This window comes from Bos taurus, chromosome 6 (assembly GCF_002263795.3).
Source record: "Bos taurus isolate L1 Dominette 01449 registration number 42190680 breed Hereford chromosome 6, ARS-UCD2.0, whole genome shotgun sequence".
Classification (NCBI taxonomy): Eukaryota; Metazoa; Chordata; class Mammalia; order Artiodactyla; family Bovidae; genus Bos; species Bos taurus.
The window spans coordinates 63,080,982-63,099,884 of record NC_037333.1 but is presented as its reverse complement, the minus strand read 5'-3'; the positions used below and the strand labels follow the sequence as shown (position 1 = coordinate 63,099,884).

General features: G+C 40.0%; 1 protein-coding gene and 1 long non-coding RNA gene across 2 annotated transcripts in view; both read left to right on the top strand.

The window, feature by feature from the left end:
• Positions 1-2,285: 2,285 nt before the first annotated feature.
• Positions 2,286-18,903, top strand: part of KCTD8 (potassium channel tetramerization domain containing 8) — a 262,947-nt gene continuing 246,329 nt past the window's right edge. The window contains 1 exon segment of the mRNA NM_001205725.1: positions 2,286-3,237. Within this exon segment, the coding sequence (NP_001192654.1) occupies positions 2,286-3,237 (952 nt within the window).
• Positions 4,052-18,903, top strand: part of LOC132345512 (uncharacterized) — a 174,869-nt gene continuing 160,017 nt past the window's right edge. The window contains exon 1 of the long non-coding RNA XR_009494888.1: positions 4,052-18,903. This exon is cut by the window's right edge and continues 95,486 nt beyond it. This is a non-coding gene — a long non-coding RNA (uncharacterized lncRNA).

The following is an 18,903-nucleotide window of genomic DNA, read 5'->3' as shown; positions in this document are numbered from 1 at the left end:
CAATTCACTAAGAATGTCTAAGAAATATTCATTTAGAGTACACATTTTAGGCTATCTCATCTTATAAACATACTTTATGCAATTAAAAAGATTAAAATGGATTACAGCCTGATAATACTGGAGACCTCATATACACATATGCATATGTATTATACATCCACTCCATTACATTTCTATGGTCTATGACATACTTATCATTAGGGACACTTACCTCATGATAAATGAGCTTCATTAGTAGTGGTTTGAGACTTTATTATTCTTTCATCTATAAATATTATAAAGCTTCTATTATTTCCCAAGAATGATTATTTTAAATTTTCCCGTGTTTTCTGATGTTAGCTTTTAAGTGAAGAAGGCCAAAATCAATTATTCTTCTTAATTTGACTGGTTTATAAATTTAGGGGAGGCTTGGATAAGAGGATTGCATGAAGATGGACAATTTACACTCAATTTTAAGTCTTAGACCTTCCGCAAATACACTGTGTTCTTTCATTGGTTCATTCTCAGTCTCAGGTAATCTAACTTCAAAACTGATATAACATTTTCTGGGGATGTGGCTTATAGGCATCAATGAATTAAATATAGTTTTTAATACTTTAAATAATGATTTATTACTTCTTAAAAATTAAAGTTTATTGTTTGCGTGTGTGTTAAATTCAAAGAGAAGGAATCCTAAGTAGGCATATGGAATTTTTAAGACATGAAAATCTGTACATTATTTTGTTAATGGATAAAGTTCCTCTATAATACTATAATTTGTGACACAATCTACTTGTGCCACTGTATACTTTTTCTCCTTTGAACTTTATATAAATTAATGATTTTCTATGTTTCCGAACACAAAAGGATGTCCCAGGAGGAATAGGCAGAAGTGAGGTTCATTTGCATCTCTATCCTCACTCTTTATCACAAATAACGCTGATCTTAAAAGACTGTACCTGTGTTGTGTACAAATGGAAATTAAAGTGAGCTTAAATTCTTACAATTTTCATTTGTGACCTGACTCTTGGGGTTATATAACTAATAAAATGTAAACCATTTCTCTTGCCCTATGGAGCTGAAAGGGAAAAGGAGAGATTAATCAAAGCACAGATCAAGATAGGAAACTAGGAACAAACAGACCAAGTTTCCTCCCTGGCTCCGTCCATTCCTTCAAAAACATTTATTAAGCATCTACTATGAATTAAACACTGACGAAATGAAAGGAGAGAACCGTCGCGTTACCACAATCTGTGATTAGTTTTGTGAACTGAAATCAGATTTCAGTCTTAAAAATTCTTCAACTGCACACGATGCGTGCACTTAAATATGCAATCATGACATCGGAATGTAATAGAGGTTCGTGCATTTCGCCTTTCACTTCAAAAAACCATGCTAAAACCACTACAAGAGATTCAACCCCCTCCCTCGCTCCCAGTCTTTTGACAATCAAAACCCTCCTGCCAACACTTGTCGTAATTTCAGATAAGGAGCATAGCTTTTTTTTTTTTTAATAATCCAAACCCCTACCCCACTTCCCACCTTAATGCCAGCATTAAAAAAAAACAGTTTTACTGGGCGAACAAGGGCAAGGGAGGAAGAGAAGGACGGACGACGGAAAAAGGGAATGAAATGAATGAAGGAGAGAATGAAGGAGAGAAAGCTGGCCTTTCCCCGTTCGTTATCGTTTCCCTGCCCGCTTCTCCTCGTCTCCCCACTCGCTGCCAAGTAGCATCACCTCCAGGCTCTGCCCTCGGCTCCGCCCCCTAGAGTCAGAGCCCTGCAGCCAGAGGCTGGCACCTATCTCTTTAAATGACAGCTGTGGCTCGGGTCCCAGTCCTGGGCTTGACGTCAGTTTCGCTTCCCGGGCTGTGAGGGGTAGTTAGCGCCACCGTCCGCGCTCCGGGCTCGCGGCGCGCTCGCAAGCTGCTAGGGCGGCGAGTTTTCTTCGCTCCGGCCCCTCCTCCCGCCCTCCCCGCGGAGAGCCGAGCGGCAGCCTAAGACAGCCTCTCGCAAGTCTCTCTCACACTTCCCCGCCTTCGCCCCAAAGGAGCAGCCGCTCCTCCTGGCGCCTCTGCCGCCGCCGCGGCGCCCGCAGAGCTCCTCTCCCGCGCACCGCTCCCCGATGGAGCCCGGGCGCCGCGGCCGCCGCCGCCCCGAGCCCTGAACCGGGCCGCCCCGGCCGGAGGAACGTGCCGCCCGGCCCGAGGGCGCATCAGGCGCACACCACCCGGGGCGCAGGGCACGGGTTTCGGGAAGGAGAAAGTGCTGCTCTCCAGGGTCACTTGGCCGGCGGAGGGGGGACCATGGCTTTGAAGGACACGGGCAGCGGCGGCGGCACCATCCTGCCCATTAGCGAGATGGTCTCCTCGTCCAGCTCCCCCGGCGCTTCGTCAGCCGCCACCCCGGGGCCCTGCGTGCCCTCGCCCTTCCCCGAGGTGGTGGAGCTGAACGTAGGGGGCCAGGTCTATGTGACCAAGCACTCGACGCTGCTCAGCGTCCCGGATAGCACTCTGGCCAGTATGTTCTCGCCTTCCAGCCCCCGGGGCGGCGCCCGACGCCGGGGCGAGCTGCCCAGAGACAGCCGGGCGCGCTTCTTCATCGACCGGGACGGCTTCCTTTTCAGGTACGTGCTGGATTATTTGCGGGACAAGCAGCTCGCGCTGCCGGAGCACTTCCCCGAGAAGGAGCGGCTCCTACGGGAGGCCGAGTACTTCCAGCTCACCGACCTGGTCAAGCTGCTGTCGCCCAAGGTCACCAAGCAGAACTCGCTCAACGACGAGGGCTGCCAGAGCGATCTGGAGGACAACGTCTCGCAGGGCAGCAGCGACGCGCTGTTGCTGCGCGGGGCGGCGGCCGCCGCACCCTCGGGCCCTGGAGCGCACAGCAGCGGCAGCGCGCAGGACAAGCGCTCGGGCTTCCTCACACTCGGCTACCGCGGTTCCTACACCACGGTGCGAGACAACCAGGCGGACGCCAAGTTCCGGCGCGTGGCGCGCATCATGGTGTGCGGACGCATCGCGCTGGCCAAGGAGGTGTTCGGTGACACGCTCAACGAGAGCCGTGACCCTGACCGGCCGCCTGAGAAGTACACGTCCCGCTTCTACCTCAAGTTCACCTACTTGGAGCAGGCGTTCGATCGCCTATCCGAGGCCGGCTTCCACATGGTGGCGTGTAACTCCTCGGGCACCGCCGCCTTCGTCAACCAGTACCGCGACGACAAGATCTGGAGCAGCTATACCGAGTACATCTTCTTCCGTAAGTTTCCGCGTTTCCCAGTTCTTCCGGCCCCCTAGCCGACCCCCGCGGCTTCCGGCGGCTCCGGTGTCCTTGCGCGCCCCCAGCCCAACGTGGCCGATGGGTCTTTGGTTTTGCGTCTATGTCCCTTTCGGCGCCTCTCTTCAACAGCTTCGGAGCACGCAGTGCCCAAGCAGTCCTCTTCCTTAACTTTATTGATCTTGCCCTCCTGCCCTGCCCAGCTCTTGGAGGCGCTGGGTGTCCTTCTATTACCCAGGGCTGGGAAGAGACTCGAGCGCAAGGCTGAGCGCTTAAGTCCTCCCGTTTCTCTGCCTCCGCTGTACTCCTGGGGGTCAATTTATGTGGGTCCCGGTGGTGTCCCTCAAGAGGGAGGGTTGGCATCAAGGTATCGCCGCGTCCCGATGGCCTCCTGGTGGTAAGGTTCCGCGCAGGAGCGTCCCATTATGGGTGATTTCTGTAGTGGGCAACAAGAAAAGTGGCGATTAAGTCTGCAAAGCGCCTCAAAAGTCCGGGGAAAAGAGGTTTCCATTGACCCAAATAAATCTCACATTTCCCCAGCGCCAGTAGTCTTCTGTAATTGTTATGTGTTTTGGACGGAGTGGGGTGGAGGGAACGGACTTTGGTTGTCTGAGTGCTGCTGTCAGGGTTGGAGATTAGGAAGGGACATGGTGTGTATGCGTGCACGTGTGTGTGTGTGTGTGTGTGTGTGTGTGTGTGTGCGCGCGCGCGCGCGCGCACGTGGTTGTATTTCCTTTCTGGGCACCTGCAGTGCGAATGAGGGATTGAATTCACTTTCCCAGGGGGAATAAATGCAGAGATTTTTCTAAACTTAGTGAACAAGAGAAGATTTGGAAAGCATCTGGCATGATGCTTTTTGTAGTGCACTTGGCGTGGCGAGGGCGATCTGTGGATGAAGTTCAAGAACTCCACCAAGTATCACTGGGGCTTGGGGGATGGGGAGCCCGGGCGGAGACAATTTTCAGTGACGTGTATAAGGTGAGGATGGCCACAACCCGAGAGCTGTTTGGACAAATGAAAAGCCACTTGCCATGGCAGCGGGGGCATCGTTTGGGAAACCCTTTTTTTTTTTTTTCTTTGTCAAAATACAAGAAGACTGAAAACTTTCCTGTAGTGTTAGGGAGAGTAGCACTGATAGCCAACGATGGAAATAAGCCCAGCGTTCACTGTATTTATTTATTTGAGTCACTCACTGTTTGGGATTCAGGCAATTTTTGCACTTTGTTTTGACTGGGAAAGTGGAAAGGACCTTTCCTTTCAACTCTATTGGAAGTTGCTCATTGTTTGTATATTCTAGTAACCTTGGAGTTAAGGGTGACAAAATCCCCACACTAAGATTTTTTTTTTAAATAGTTTTGATTTTCCTAAGAAAACCATCTCAACAGAAAAGCAAAGAAAGTGTCCATTGAAGTGCTAGATAAAAAGCTAATTGTCTTAGAGAAAGATAAATATTATATCACTTATATGTGGAATTTTAATACAAATAAGACTGTATACAAAACAGAAACAGACTCTCCAACGTATAAAAAAATAATTACGGTTACCAAAGGGGGGAGGGGAGGAGGCATAAAATTGGAGTCATGGGATTAGCAAACTACTCTGCATTCAATAGATAAGCAACAAGGATTTACTCTATAGCACAGGCAACTGTATTCCATATCTCATAATAACCAAAATGGTAAATAATTTGAGAAAATTTTATATATATAAGTGAATCACTTTGCTCTATACCTGAAATTAACACACTATTGTAAATCAATTACATTTCAATAAAAATCTAATTGTCTTTATTATATGAAAGTATTATTTGTCACACAATAAAAGGATCTGTAGTCAGAAAAGCCACTCAAAGGAAGGGGCCTTTATTGACACTTAACATCTAAGCATTTATGGCATTTCAATAAGGGTTTATTTCCAGGCACTTCAGAAGATGAGAGGAAATAACTTCTGACTTTTTTTTAGTGACTTTTAGTTAGAGAAGATATAAGCATAAGTGCTCTGAAGTTAAGGGTCTTGCATTTCAGAATCTTTCATAGTTTTGGTCTTTTTCCCCTAGAAACTTGGGGACTTGAAAAATGTCCATTACTTTGATTATGAAGAAGTAATACAGGTTCTCTTTAAATTATGAAAAAATGCTCATGAGATAGTACATTGAAATTGGAAACTCAGCCAATTTAATTCAAAAGATGATTTGAGAGATTGTTTGGAATTTAGGATATTTCAGTTCTGGAGCTAGAAGTGAAACAAAATATTTATATTATGAATAACTACTTGCAGAGTAATCATGTAACAAATGAGTTCTGAGATTCATTCATAAAAGTCTCAGAAATCTAAGGAAGCAACTTATAGCATTTTCCATTGATTATCCTTTTGGGGAAAATACATAATTCCAGATTAAATATGCCTCTTTTGAAGCAGTATTCCTGTAGACCAACCGAATATAGTTGCCATTTTTTTATTTGTGATATAAAATTTATCTCAAACTCTGTTATACACACATTTATTTTATGCATTGTATAGCTTGAAGCACATTTCACAAATTATATTGGAAGGGATTCCATTTAATACTGGTTAACGAAAATGCACTGTATTTCCATCATATTTAGTATAAGTAATAATGTTACATATACCCTGGTGGCTCAGCTGGTAAAGAATCCTCCTGCAATGAAGGAGACCTGGGTTTGATCCCTAGGTTGGGAAGATTCCCTGGAGGAGGGCATGGCAACCCACTCCAGTATTCTTGCCTGGAGAATCCCCATAGACAGAGGAGCCTGGAGGGCTACAGTCCATGGGGTTGTAAAGAGTCGGACATGACTAAGTGACTAAGCACACACATATACAGAGTGTAGTTATCTTGTTTAGTGGCCTCTATTTTTAAAAGTCAGTGTTATTCATAAAAACGACAGCATTGGATGAACTTCTTTGACCACTGTTTTAGAGGCAGACAGGGTCTTATTATCTTTTATTTCCCCTTTGATATAATTCTTTCAAAAATATTTATTTAATGTATAACACATATCAATCAATTTAACAGCTTTTAAAATTCAAGCTACATGTAAATTTAGGAGTTTGAAACTGCTCTGAAAATTATAGAATTGCAGTTTATACACTTGAATATCAGTTTCAACTCTTCACTACCTTTTCCCACCCCACTTTTCCCCTTAGTTTCTGTAGAGATGGAAGGAGAGTGACAAATGTTTCAGTAATCCCAAATGCTGCTATTTGCCAAATGTGTAATCCTGACTAAATTATTTCAGTTTTCTCACCTATTTAAATGAGATTATTATAGTATGAATTTTATAGGATTTGAGAATTAATGTGTAATGCTTGACCTATACTAAGAGCTTTAAAAAGTTAGGTGTTACAATTATAGTGAAGACTTTTTCTTGTCAGTATTAAATTTAAAATTTGTTTTTTGGTAAGTGTGCTGTGCTGTGCTGTACTATGCTAAATTGCTTCAATTGTCTCCAACTCTATGCAACTCTATGGACTGTAGCCCACCAGCTTTCTCTGTCTGTGGGATTCTCCAGGCAGGAATACTGGAGTGGATTGCCATGCCCGCCTTCAGGGGATCTTCCTGACCCAGGGATTGAACTAGGGTCTCCTGCATTGCAGGCAGATTCTTTACCGTCTGAGCCACCAGAAGTATAGCTGATTTAATTATAAAGTTAATTACAAAATTGCTTTGCAATTAAGTGATAGCATAATACACTTTCAGAAGTTTGAAACTACCAACTTAATAACCAGATTCTTTCCTGGAACTTGGATTTTTCAGGGCAAGTTCAAATCACCCAGATTTGCCAATCATACTCCAGTTAGTTCTTTTGGATCAACTCCAACAGAACCCTTTTCTGATTCAGGGCCAAGAAATGTTTTAATACTCTCCATTAGGAGTTGAAACTTTGGCAATATTTTCTGACAGAAACTGAGCTAGATTCATATCTCCTTAAGTGCTTGTATCCAAGTCATTAGTTTCTAATGCTCAAGGTTATATACAGGTTATTAAAGATTTAATACCAGCTTAATTTGGCTACATGGACACTTATATCTATTATCAGTCGTAACTCATTATTTTATCAAGACTTTTAGACTCTGCAACATATACAGTACTATGAAATTTTGTATTATTCTTCTAATACTGAAGATGGATTGTCTTTTCTTAAAGGAAAACAGTGATTTATTGTACTTTCTGTTTTTTTTTTTTTTTTTTCTGTTGTTGTTTTGGAGGGGATGTCTGTTAAGTGTAATTAGGGCTGTTTTTAGCAATATTTGGAATAGAAAAAAGATATTTCATGTTAGCATTGTAGTCATGCGTGTGTGCTAAGTAACCTCAATCGTGTCCAACTCTTTATGACCCCATGGACCATAACCCGCCAGGCTTCTCTGCTGGTAGGATTCTCCAGGCAAGAATACTGGAGTGAGTAGACATACCCTCCTCCAGGGGATCTTTCTGACCCAAGGATCAAATCCATGTCTCCTACATCTTCTGCATTGGCAGGTGAGATCTTTACCATTAGCGTCACCTGGGAAGCTTGTTACATTACATAGACAATAGGTAATTTGCTTAGAATGTGATATGTAGACTACCCACAATTAGAATGAATGTTAATGTATCCTTTGTTTCTCATAATCAGTGTGTTTACAAGAAGGTAGTATTGATTCATTGCTCTTCTCTTATAATATTTGTGTTTTGCATTCTTTGTTGGTTGATTGATATGTGGTATAAAAGTATACATTTCTCTAGGTTCAATTGATATTCCTTAAATTTGGGATTTCCTTTTTTTTTTTTAATTGTTGTGATGTGTAAGAGTGCTAGATCTCAGATCCAGTGCTATTTCTTATCTGGGCTGTGGATTCTATTGTCTTTAATGAATTTTTATATCCAGTCTTTTAAATCTATTCTGATTTATTTCACTGTGTTGGGTTGAAGAAAGCTAGGTTGAGTTGAAAATATTCAAATAGCTATTTAGTCCTATGTTAGCAGACCTGTTGCATTAAAAGCTTTCTAAGAAACATCTTTAAAAACCACTCTATTTAGATGCATATCCTTAAAATTGTACATTATTTTTTTGTCTAAAAATGCATCTACTTTTATCACCAAACACTGTTTTATGAAAAAATAACTTTATTCCTCTTATTTTTTTAAGTTGGTTCTTTTTTTTCTGGAGACTTAACTAGTATTTTTGTAATTTCATGAGAAAGTTTCTTCTGAAACCACACGGCTGAATGACTTTGGAATCAATGGGGAACAGATAACTTTGTAAAATACCAAGATTCTTATTTCATGCAGATAATTGGAATAATGAGACTGAAAATGATAGAAAACCTTGGGTACAAAACTTTTGGTGATCATGTGATGGCATTGGCTACTGTTTAAGAGAATTAAACTTTTATATTTGGCATAATACTATCTGTAACCTTGATCTCTTGAAATAGTGTTATGGTTTAGCTTAACACTAGTGGTGTTTGGCTTTAATGTGTGGGTCAGTCTTTAAGCACATAATGAAGCAAAAAGAATGGCCCTATAAGCCTTATTTGGCAGTTCTTTCTCGTTTGTAACTTAGAGTGCTGGAACTCAAGATATGGATATATGTGTGTGTGAGAGAGTGGACACATGCCTTATTTAAAAAGAAAAAAATATCTTTGGAAAAAAGAAATAATATGTATGAAGTTAGCACCAATTATTACCTATTCTTGCTATAAGTTATTGGGTCAATTAGTCTAAAATATAAAAGTGATTGTCAATTTGTTGTTCAAAGGAAACTTTTTTGATAACGAAAGTAATACGTGAAGTTTTAGGAATTTTGTAAAAGAAAAGTAAAATTAAAAATATCACCAGTAATTTCTAATACAATGACTTCTTTCCTTCTAGCCTCTGTTCTAAATTATGAAGATGACAGACATATTTTTGAAAGTTATGATGATACTGTATAGATGATTTATGTGCCATCTTTGCTTTGTTTTGTTTTATACATTTAATGCAGTTATACATTTAGTGCCATTTCCTATAAGACATTGAAGTTTTTAGAGTTGGACACAACTGAAGTGACTGAGCACAGCACAGCTGGATAAAAGTATAATACATGTCCTCTGCCACAGATAGTATTATAAATAAATACTGCTATTGAACATTTTCCCTATAAGCTTAAAAAAGAGTTGATTTTTTTCAAAGTATAGTATGTGTAATAAAAAGAACATTTACTATGTACCTAGTTTTATGATAAATGTTTGTAGGCATTACTTTGTTTACTTTTTTTTTAAATATTCCTTTAGCTTGGCATTAGTTTCCTAATACTTCAGTTAGGAAACCATGATTTAAAGAGGTTAAATAAAATCTTTAGGTCATGAAACTGGTATAGGACTGAGCTGGAATTTGAATAGTTATGTCTTATTGCAAAGCCCTTTCTCTTAAGTATTTAAAAGTAATACCTGTTTTATGCAATAAATTTGGCAAATATATTTCAATGTCTAGTGAGTATTTAAAACATAGCTCTGTAAGCAAAAATGAGTAGAGTGAGCTGTATATGAATGAAGCTAGTATTTCTTAATTTATGTTAATTTTTTTAAGAATGTGGAAAATTCAATTGACCCTTAAGCAAACTGAGTTTGAACTGTGAGGGTCCATCTATAAGCAGATTTTTTTTTTCAAATGATACATATTGCGATTGTTTGAATCCAAGGATGCAGAACCTCCAATTTGAAAGGTTGTTGTTGAATCACACGAATACACCGGGATTCTTGGCCCCCGGAGGAGAAGAATTCAATCCGGGGCCAGAGACGAGGCTTGATTGCTCAGAGCTTTTGTGTAATAAAGTTTTATTAAAGTATAAAGGAGATAGAGAAAGCTTCTGACATAGGCATCAGAAGGGGGCAGAAAGAGTACCGGCTTGCTAGTGTTAACAATGAGGTTATATAATCCCAAGAATGTCTGGAGGTTGTAAAGACCTCATCAGACCTACTCCCATAATTTACATTTTAAGATAACACTGTCCTCAGGCAAGATACATCCTTGTAAAGACCAGGTCTACTCCCATAATTAACATTTTAAGATAACAGAAGGTTGAATCCAAAGACTGTCCTTAGGCAGGATACATTATTGTTATATAATCCTAAGGAATGTGGAGAAAGAAAAAAGTTTGTCCTTTCTTCCTCCTTGAGCATTCCAGACCCATCTCTCCTTGGGGACCCCTAGACTCCCTATCAACCTGCCTAGGAAATAACTCTCTCAAATTCAAGGACCAACTATAAAGTTGTAAGCAGATTTTCCACTGAGCAGAACTTGGTAGCCCCTATCTTGCATTGAAGAGCCAACTGTATATGTTTTATGTCTTTACCTGATGAAAAGGTTAACTTTTAGTGATTAAGGCTACCACATTCATGGATAATTTTTAAATTAAATAAAATAAACCATATGACTCAAGTTACCACTCTTTTGGGGGAACAAATAATATCTATCAGTTTGCTAGACTGACAGATTTAAACAGTGTTAAGGTAATCTTCTACAGAAAATTCATTTTACCTTATAAAATAGAATATGCTTTATACGTTCTTCAGTTCACTTCAGTTCAGTTCAGTCACTCAGTCATGTCTGACTCTTTGCGACCCCATGAATTGCAGCATGCCAGGCCTCCCTGTCCATCACCAACTCCCGGAGTTCACCCAAACTCTTGTCCATTGAGTTGGTGATGCCATCCAGCCTCTCATCCTCTGTCATCTGCTTCTCCTCCTGTCCCCAATCCCTCCCAGTATCAGAGTCTTTTCCAATGAGTCGACTCTTCGTATGCGGTGGCCAAAGTATTGGAGTTTCAGCTTCAACATCAATCCTTCCAATGAACACCCAGGACTGATCTCCTTTATAATGGACTGGTTGGATCTCCTTGCAGTCCAAGGGACTCTCAAGAGTCTTCTCCAACACCACAATTCAAAGGCATTAATTCTTCGCTGCTAGCTTTCTTCTCAGTCCAACTTTCACATCCATACATGACCACTGGAAAAACCATAGCCTTGGCTAGACTATGTGTTCTTAGAAAGTAACAGAGTGAAGAGGGCATTTTAGTTGAAATCACTTTTGTTAATTACTTGTAATTTATTGGTCCTAAGTATTGATTATTGCCTTTGAATTCTATACTTGCTATAATTATGTTCAAAAAAATATCAAATACCTGATGGGTATTGAGATTAGTGGCTTCTGGTGTTTTTGAATCTTAAAGTATTCTAGAAGTATATCTATAAATTTGAAGTAATTGGAAAGTAGTGTTTTAGGTAACCCTTCAACCTGTGTTTTGTTACAGTTATAATTTTTAAAACCTCTTTTAAATTAACTTCAGAGTATCGTCAGCATTTAACAGCTATAATCCTGCAGGTGAAGCTGGTGGCTTCTCTAATGGAGATCATTCTTTTAGTAGTAGGAGACTATACCAATGGAGATTTTGCAAGGACTTACTTAAAGATGAGAATAACTTTATTCACAGGATTTCAAAATTTCTCCCATAGGTAAGTTAAATGATAAGTTCTGAGGGTGATGGTGAACCTCTAGCTGCTGACTTGAATCTAGGTGCTCTGTGCCTACTGTCTGCATGCTTCTCATCATTCATTTCTGCAAGGGAGCATGTCATAAAACCTAATTATCCTGTGAGGTTAGTTGTATTTTGGACTTTCTTTTTTTTTGTTAGATATTTTAAAATTTTATTTTATTTTTAATTGGAGGATAATTATGCCACAATATTGTGATGGTTTCTACCATACTTCAACGTGAATTGGCCATAGGTGTACATATATTCCCTCCTTCTTAAACCTCCCTCCCAGCTCCATCCCTATGCCACCCCTCTAGCTTGTCACAGAGCACCAGCTTTGGGTTGCCTGGGTCATACAGTAAATTCCCACTGGCTATCTACTTTACATATGGTAATATATATGCTACTCTCTCAGATCATCCCACTTTCAAAAGAGAAAGTATATGAAATATTTTATACTGGATTTATACTGTTTAAAAATTTATTTTTTGGCTCATGAGTTTTTTAGTGTACCCCTGGTATCATGATCATGTTTTACTGAGTGACCTCTTGCTATAATCCTCCTGCATTTAGCCTACACGTTTGTTTCTTCCTAGTACACTCAGTGTATTTCCTATAACTTGTCACTTTTTTTCTTTCTTATTATGTCCTACTTTTCCTAGCTTTGTTGAGATATAATTGACATATAACATTTTGTAAGTTTACAATGTATTGATATACTTGTATATTGCAATTTGATTACCACTGTAGTGTTATCCTCAAATATGCAGATGACACCACCCTTATGGCAGAAAGTGAAGAACTAAAGAGCCTCTTGATGAAAGTGAAAGAGGAGAGTGAAAAAGTTGGCTTTATTAACATTCAGAAAACTAAGATCATGGCATCCAGTCCTATCACTTCATGGGAAGTAGATGGGGAAACAGTGGAAACAGCAAGAGACTTTATTTTTGGGGGCTACAAAATCACTGCAGATGGTGAGTGCAGCCATGAAATTAAAAGACGCTTATTCCTTGGAAGGAAATTATGACCAACCTAGACAGCATATTCAAAAGCAGAGACATTACTTTGCCAACAAAGGTCCGTCTAGTTAAGGCTATGGTTTTTCCAGTAGTCATGTACACATGTGAGAGTTGGACAATAAAGAAAGCTGAGCGCCAAAGAATTGATGCTTTTGAACTGTGGTTTTGGAGAAGACTCTTGAGAGTCCCTTGGACTGCAAGGAGATCCAACCAGTCCATCCTAAAGGAGATCAGTCCTGGGTGTTCACTGGAAGGACTGATGCTGAAGCTGAAACTCCAATACTTTGGCCACCTGATGTGAAGAGTTGACTCTTTTGAGAAGACCCTGATGCTGGGAAAGATTGAAGGCAGGAGGAGAAGGGGACAACAGAGGATGAGATGGTTTGATGGCATCACCAACTCAATGGACATGAGTTTGGGTAAACTCCAGGAGCTGGTGATGGACAGGAAGGCCTGGCCTACTGAGGTCTAGGGGGTCGCAAAGAGTTGGACACGACTGAGTGACTGAACTGAACTGAACTGTAGTGTTAGCTAACACTTTCATGTCCTCACATATTACTATTTCTTTTTATGTGGCAAGAACATGTAAGATCTACTCTCTTAGCAACTTTTCAAGTATATAGTACAGTACTTTTATCTATAATCCCAATGCTATGGGTTATATTCCCAGAACTGATTCAACTGGCAACTGGATGTTTGGTCCCTTTAACTAACATCTCCTTATTTCCTCCACCCCCTCATTCTTCTGGTAACAACCATTCTACTCTGTTCCTATGGGTGTGGCTTTTTTAGATTCCACAAATAAATGATTTAATACTGTATTTTTCTTTCTATATCTGACCTTTCTTTAACCTAGCCTAGCATAATGCCTCAAGTTCCATCCATCTTCTTGTAAATGGCAGGTTTTCCTTCTTAATTATGGATGAATAATAGTCCATTGTTTTATACACCACATCTTCTTTAGTCATTCATTCGCTGACAAACACTTAGGTTGTTTCCATATTTGGCTATTGTGTATAATGCTGCAATAAATATGGGAGCACAGATGTCTTTTAGACATCTCCTTTGGAAACAGATCCAGAAGTAGGATTGCTGGATCATAGGATTACCTCTTATCATGTTGACTTTCCACACTGGCCTACTTTTTCCATGAGAATTTGCACCAAGTCTCACTTTTGTCTTATCAACCCTCAGTGCAGTGGCTAGTACCATATTGGGAACTCAGTAAATATTTATTTTTTTGAATGGAAATGCAAGTTAACAAATAAACCAATGATGCTGGAAATTCTATCAAGGTAGTTATTTTGTTGAGCAATTATGAGGCTCCAGCTTGAAACAAGGGATGAAAATGTGAATGTCAGAAACTTTGCATTTAAAGTTATCATAGTAAGCTTTATGTAGTAGTGAATTATGTTGTAGAGGGTTATTTGGTGTGTTAGTAAGAGGCAGAGTAATGACATTAGAAGCTGTCGTATGGGCACCTATAAAGAATGAGAGTAGGTGAAATGTTAACTAAAACTTGGGACTGATTAAGATAATATTGTAAATGAAGTTGTTAGAACTGTAAACATATACACAGAGATGCACACATGGAGACACACACATTGATTGGTTGATTGATTGATATTTAAATGATTGGTAGGATAGAAGGTATAAGGGATCAAAAATTAGCTGACTTATTTTTTTATGTATGAAAGATATTAGGCAAATGCTCTGAGTTGCAGCCTACCTGCAACCACATTGTTGAATACTTGCTTTTCAAAACATGTTAGAATGTGGAGTGACTGCTACCTCCAGACACGGTCAGGCCCTATTGTGGTGTAACATAAGCTCAGGAAGTGTCTGGCAATGTTAGTAGGCATTTGCAAATGTGAGGATCTAGTGAACTTCATTTTGTTATCACTACTCTAGTTTTTAAAAGATATCTTGAAATACATTGAAGAGGTATTACAGTTTCATGATTGATATATCAGTATCAATTTTACTTATTAACCGTGGGTCAAAGTTGTTAATAAAAGCAAGTCAACTTCACTGGCAATAATAGCGCATAGCTTCATTCACCAGTTAAACTTATTTTAATGCTTGTTCGGCAGTTGGAATGTAAACTTGGACTACAATTTCTACCATGTTGTACCTACTAGATCATATTTACATGAGGGAAAATGAGTTAAATACAACAAAAGAATAAAAAATACATATAGTATTGATTTCAGGTCACCAAAATAGTGAGTGATTTCACCATTCAGTTGTGCTAGTTTCATTTCTTGCACCCGTTATAATAACAAAACCCTTGAGCATAGATGGAATCCACAGTATATGCTATTTCCTTTCATCTTGTATAGACATGTCTAATTTCTGATACAAGGAGACTAGGGAGAGGAATACCGTGTTTAGAAAGAGACAATACTAGAATCTCTTGGTCCCCGCTCCCCAAAAGCCAAAAGCTTGAACTCTCGGAATGATTTTCTACTTTTTAGTCACATTCCTTGAAAAATTTGGCTCTAGTTTTCGGAGCTTGGAAAATAATCTCCCTTCTGCAGGGAAAGTGAGAGAAAACAGTATTACTCATCTTACAGGTTTATAATGAGCATTAAATGTAGTAATCCATATAAACCACTTAAAAGACTATCAGGTAAAATTAAATGCTCAATATATGCTAGTTAGTGACACTTATTAAGATCCTCAAAATATCTATTTAATTCCATTTCTCTACATTGTCAATTCATAATACCAAATTTCTTTTTATTTCTTTAAGGAAATGGATAGCAGTGCCTGTTCAGAATTGCTCTGGAAAGGTCCTATTATCATTCAGTTCAGTTCAGTTCAGTTGCTCAGTCGACTCTTTGTGACCCCATGGACCACAGCACGCCAGGCCTCCCTGTCCATCACCAACTCCCAGAGTCCACCCAAACCCATGTCCATCAAGTCAATGATGCCATCCAACCATCTCATCCTCTGTCATTCCCTTCTCCTCCTGCCCTCAATCTTTCCCAGCATCATTAGTGACATTAAAAAAAGATATTGACATCCTAAGTAGGAATTTTTTTGCCTTTTCATACTGTTCACAGGGGAGAAATATCAACAACCTCAGATATGCAGATGATACCACTCTAATGGCAGAAAGTGAAGAGGAACTAAAGATGAGGGTGAAACTTGAGGAACTTGATGAAGGTGAAAGAGGAGACTAAAAAACCTGGCTTAAAAGTCAACATTCAAAAAATTAAGATCATCGCATCTGGTTCCATGACTTCATGACAAATAGGTGGGGAAAAAGTGGAAACAGTGGCAGATTTTATTTTCTTGGGCTCCAAAGTCACTGTGAATGGTAACTGCAGCCACGAAATTAAAAGACGCTTGCTTCTTGGAAGAAAATCTCTGAAAAACTTAGACAGCATGTTAAATAGCAGAGACATCACTTTGCCAACAAATGTCCATATGGTCAAAGCTATGTTTTTTCCAGTAGTCATGTATGAATATGAGACTTGGACCATAATGAAGGCTGAGCATCAATTGACGAATTGATGCTTTCAAACTGTGGTGCTGGAGAAGACTCTTGAGAGTCTCTTGGAAACAAGGAGTCAAACCAGTCAATCCTAAAGGAAATCAACCCTGAATATTCATTGGAAGGACTGATGCTGAAGCTGAATCTCCAATACTTTGGCCACCTGATGTGAAGAGCTGACTCATTGGAAGAGACCCTGGTGCAGGGAAAGATTGAGGGCAGGAGGAGCAGGCGGCAACAGAGGATGAGATGGTTGGATGACATCACCGATTCTATGGATATGAACTTGGGCAAACTCTGGGGGATAGTGAAGGACAGGGAAGCCTGGCTTGCCTTAGTTCATGAGGCTGCAAAGAGACACAATGCAGTGACTGAACAATGAACAAAGTAGAAAATTAATTGTAGCAGATTATTAAAATAAGTTTATTCTAATTTGTTATTCAGGTTTTAGGGGAAAAATGCATTCTTTCTGGTCTAGTGCTGGTCACCAGTCTGTTTTGCCACAAATAATAGAAATATTGGTATTCAGTGGTTATTGTCTCAAACTATGGTATTTATTGGGGCAGAGCACCTCTAAACCACATTCTGTACTTATATTTCTGATAAAGCCTTTGGCTTTGATTTTCAGCAGTTTTATGCAAGAGAACAAATTATCACAGGCCCAAGGAGCTCAAACATTGCTTAGAGTTTGTGTATTGGACCAGAGGATTTCAGATTAGATTTTGGATTCATATACTTATTTCCACAATTTTTAGAAAACTGTGTTCATCTTCACCTCAATCAGCTCCTATTGAAACTACTCTACACATTTTGAATATAAGTGTTTTTGTTACTAAAGAGTCCAGCTATTTGAAGAAAGCATAGCAATGTAAGGGAGATGCTGGCAGCCATTCAGAGATAATTCTCCAATATTTTGGCCTCTTTTGGTTGGTAAAGGCTGCATCTCTTTGCAGGTGGAGGGTAAGGATTCATTCATAGAATTCTAAAGTGACTTCCAGTTTTGATGGGAAAGTTGCTACAGTGGCAATTTTATAGTGAATTGTGGGAAGAAACGGTGATTATGGTGATTTTACGTTATTGGTGACATTGTATAGGAGACAGGGATCAAGACCATCCCCATGGAAAAGAAATGCAAAAAAGCAAAATGGCTGTCTGGGGAGGCCTTACAAATAGCTGTGAAAAGAAGAGAAGCGAAAAGCAAAGGAGGAAAGGAAAGATATAAACATCTGAATGCAGAGTTCCAAAGAATAGCAAGAAGAGATAAGAAAGCCTTCTTCAGCAATCAATGCAAAGAAACAGAGGAAAACAACAGAATGGGAAAGACTAAAGATCTGTTCAAGAAAATCAGAGATACCAAAGGAACATATCATGCAAAGATGGGCTCGATAAAGGACAGAAATGGTATGGACCTAACAGAAGCAGAAGATATTAAGAAGAGATGGCAAGAATACACAGAAGAACTGTACAAAAAAGGTCTTCACGACCCAGATAATCACAATGGTGTGATCACTGACCTAGAGCCAGACATCCTGGAATGTGAAGTCAAGTGGGCCTTAGAAAGCATCACTACGAACAAAGCTAGTGGAGGTTTGTTCTACTGGAGGAATTCCAGTTGAGCTATTCCAAATCCTGAAAGATGATGCTGTGAAAGTGCTGCACTCAATATGCCAGCAAATTTGGGAAACTCAGCAGTGGCCACAGGACTAGAAAAGGTCAGTGTTCATTCCAATCCTAAAGAAAGGCAATGCCAAAGAATGCTCAAACTACCGCACAATTGCACTCATCTCACACGCTAGTAAAGTAATGCTCAAAATTCTCCAAGCCAGGCTCCAGCAATATGGGAACCATGAACTTCCTGATGTTCAAGCTGGTTTTAGGAAAGGCAGAGGAACCAGAGATCAAATTGCCAACATCTGCTGGATCATGGAAAAAGCAAGAGAGTTCCAGAAAAGCGTCTATTTCTGCTTTATCGACTATGCCAAAGCCTTTGACTGTGTGGATCACAATAAACTGTGGAAAATTCTGAAAGAGATGGGAATACCAGACCATCTGATCTGCCTCTTGAGAAATTTGTATGCAGGTCAGGAAGCAACAGTTAGAACTGGACATGGAATGACAGACTGGTTCCAAATAGGAAAAGGAGTTCATCAAGGCTGTATATTGTCACCCTGTTTATTTAACTTCTCTGCAGAGTACATCATGAGAAACCCCTGACTGGAAGAAAGACAAGCTGGAATCAAGATTGCCGGGAGAAATATCAATAACCTCAGATATGCAGATGACACCACCCTTATGGCAGAAAGTGAAGAGGAACTCAAAAGCCTCTTGATGAAAGTGAAAGTGGAGAGTGGAAAAAGTTGGCTTAAAGCTCAACATTCAGAAAACGAAGATCATGGCATCCGGTCCCACCACTTCATGGGAAATAGATGGGGAAACAGTGGAAACAGTGTCAGACTTTATTTTTGGGGGGCTCCAAAATCACTACAGATGGTGACTACAGCTATGAAATTAAAAGAGGCTTACTCCTTGGAAGGAAAGTTTTGACCAACCTAGATAGCATATTCAAAAGCAGAGACATTACTTTGCCAACAAAGGTTTGTCTAGTCAAGGCTAT